We start from the raw sequence: 2,858 nt of genomic DNA on the forward strand, positions 1-2,858 counted from the left end.
ACTGCATAGCATGGCATGACAATTCTCCGGCTCTTCGCTAACCCAAACTAGACATTCACTTGACCAATCGGGTAATCACTCGAGTTACCCGAGAACGACTGCCATGCTCAACGTCCATGTCAGATCCTCTTGTGTAAACGGAAAGACCCTACGATCTCATTCTTTCCCTCCCCGTCTGCTATCTCCAAGGTACCTACGTACCTTTTGTTGCCCTGCCACGCCTTACCTTTGAAACCTGGATAAAGCCACCGATCAAGTGCTACGTAGGCACCCACCTTCCCTTGCCTTCAACTACCTTACCTACCTACTTTTCAACACCAACGCACATCCATCTCGGGCTCACGAATCCACAGGTACAAAGCCCTCCGTGATTTCGTCATCGAAGCACACTAACCACGAGTTTGTTCGCTAAAAATGGAATGCCTCGTGACAGAGTTGCTCTTCGAGGTGCTCTCGTACTTGTCCGTTGTCGACCTTGCCTCCGTCGCGCTGGTTAATCGCAAATGCCACGCCGCCGCAATGGCATCGCTGTTCCCTGGAGCTGTTCTCCAAGATGAAGCCCTACACACAAGCCCCGATCACTGGAATGTTTGCCTTCCCATCGACAAAAAGGCCCCTCTCCCGTATATCTTATGAGTTGTACAGTCCGGAAGACTCGACCATCTGCGCCGTCTCGTCGCGGCCGACGCCCATCTCGATCATTTCATGGTGCCCGCCTGTAAGCACACTGTCTGGGAAGGACTCGACTGCCTCGATCCCCGTCTTTCTTCGCTAAGTACTCCCCTCCATGCAGCCGCAGCCGCCGACGACATCCACATGGTCTGCTATCTCATTTCTCAGAACGCAGTCGCCGTTGACGCCATGGCCTTCATGGGCTGTCTCTGTCTTTCCCCCCACATCCGCATGCTCACCGAACCCATCTGCCACGGGCTTCGGTCCGCCTACGAGATGCCTTCTGCAACGCCTCTGCACGCTGCTCTCGCTCACGGTGCAAGCGACGACACCATACTCCTTCTCCTCAACAGCGGCGCCGTATGGGACCTTCCCCTAGCCCAGTGCTACGGCATCACGGCACTTCACATCATGGCTGCAAACGGCTGCACCAGCCTTCTTAGTAAAATGGTAGATCTCGGCTTTAAAGGATCTGACTGGCTGGACCACCAGGGCTACTGCGCACTGCACTATGTCGCATGCTTCCTTTCTACAGGAGATAACGAAGATACAGCGGCGGCCCTCGTTAAGGCGCTCCTCTATATAGGCGCTACACTAGACCGGCCTTCCTCCGGCTAGCAACATTACTATGCTCCGGCGCGGCGTCTGGTTCGCAATTTCGAGCGGAGCGCAGCTGCCAAGAGGGCAACTAAACCCCATTCTTGTTCAAGCGGTTTCGCTTCTAGTGCATGGCTGTCTACAGACTGGAAGTTGCCAAGTGGAGCATGTGTAGATATTGACAAGGAGGTGTTTGATGATATACCACCGCCACCGGAGCTCTGGGAGCACGCAGTTTTGATGAAAAAGGAGGCGCTGGCGAAGGCGCTATGGCCGCTCCGACCAGTGTGATTGTTCATTTTGGGAAGTGACAGAAGGACTGGCGCGCAACCCAATTGCAACCGGCTGATCGCTGTCACGATTGGATGACGACGGATTTCTGATGATAGTGTTAGGCATCTTCGTTGATCCTTTTGCGGGCAGTACCGCCGTCTGAACGAATGTGTGTGACTTCGGTTTCCTCCCGTGGCTTCACTATCAGAACCACTGGCACAGATTGAGCTGACCGTTTTCGATGCAGACAGGTTGGTGGCCAACTGGCCGAGGACTATCAGGGGATTAGCGTTTCAGTGGGTGTCATTTAGAGACGTTTAGTGCCGAAAGGCAGAAGAAATTAATCAAGATGCAAAAAATGAGGTTTCATCGGTTTTGTTTGTGGGATCCAGCTTTCATTAGTTTCTCACGATAGGTGGTCAAGGGCTTTTCTCAACCTTATTAGAAGCACTCGTCAGTTAGAACCCACCCCAAGAGTTTGGTCCAATAAGACACCATCTGATGAAAACAAACAGCACGGTGCTCGCAAGGCAACATGGTTGAATTATTACAACATCCGTGTCATAGTCGATCCGGGTCGTCCGTCAATACTTTGCGGGTGTCATGCCAACCTTGGGGATCCTTTCCGATTACAACATCAACGGCAAGACCACCATCCTCGAGTTTGAGTCGTCGCGTCAAGTCCAAGATCCAGGAAAAGAACGGCATCTTCCGTCCGTCCGTCGACTACGACCAGAAGAACAAGCTAGAGTACTGCGTCTACCCAACTTCAACCACATCGCCCGCCCCCAGCGGCAAACCGCCGCGAGGAGATTGCCCAGATTCAGCAAAGACTTGGTGGGTACATCAGATACTTGGGTCGAGGACTGCGTCACGTGTCGGCTGAAGAACTGGAGGAGATTTCTCGGCGTGCGCCTGGCTGGCTGGGGGCCCAGTCAGGGTTGGAAGAAGACGAGGAGGGTGACGAGTAAATTTGCGGCGTCGTGGTTTTGTCTGTTTTATATTCTTTAAACGATACCTGCTTGCTAGAGAGGGTGAAGTGGCTGCAATACGAATATGGCCGGGATCGGTCGGTTTGCCCCTGGATTCAACAATCACCTGGGCCGCCGCGTGTGTCACATTTCGGACCTGAGAAATGAATGTCATGGTTCTGCTGCCCCCCCCCCCGCACTCGGCGTTTGATTGCTGATAAACTGACCATTCCAAGGCTACTTCGTCGAGAATGACGCAAACGTCACAGTCATCCAAAGCCCGTGGGAGAGGGAGCATGATCTTCAAGCCCACTTACGCGTGGGACGACATGTTGGATCAAGATG

At 53.3% G+C, this 2,858-nt stretch overlaps 1 protein-coding gene across 1 annotated transcript; it reads left to right on the plus strand.

Moving 5' to 3' along the window:
• Positions 1 to 705: 705 nt before the first annotated feature.
• On the plus strand, positions 706 to 1,290 carry EsH8_XI_000120 (uncharacterized protein; the record flags this gene model as incomplete). Its single annotated transcript, XM_083274028.1, has 1 exon — positions 706 to 1,290. One exon carries the CDS (start codon positions 706 to 708, stop codon positions 1,288 to 1,290), a length of 585 nt encoding a protein of 194 aa, XP_083120364.1.
• Between the last annotated feature and the right edge of the window lie 1,568 nt (positions 1,291 to 2,858).

This window comes from Colletotrichum jinshuiense, chromosome 11 (genome assembly GCF_051148585.1).
Source record: "Colletotrichum jinshuiense chromosome 11, complete sequence".
NCBI classification, from domain to species: domain Eukaryota; kingdom Fungi; phylum Ascomycota; class Sordariomycetes; order Glomerellales; family Glomerellaceae; genus Colletotrichum; species Colletotrichum jinshuiense.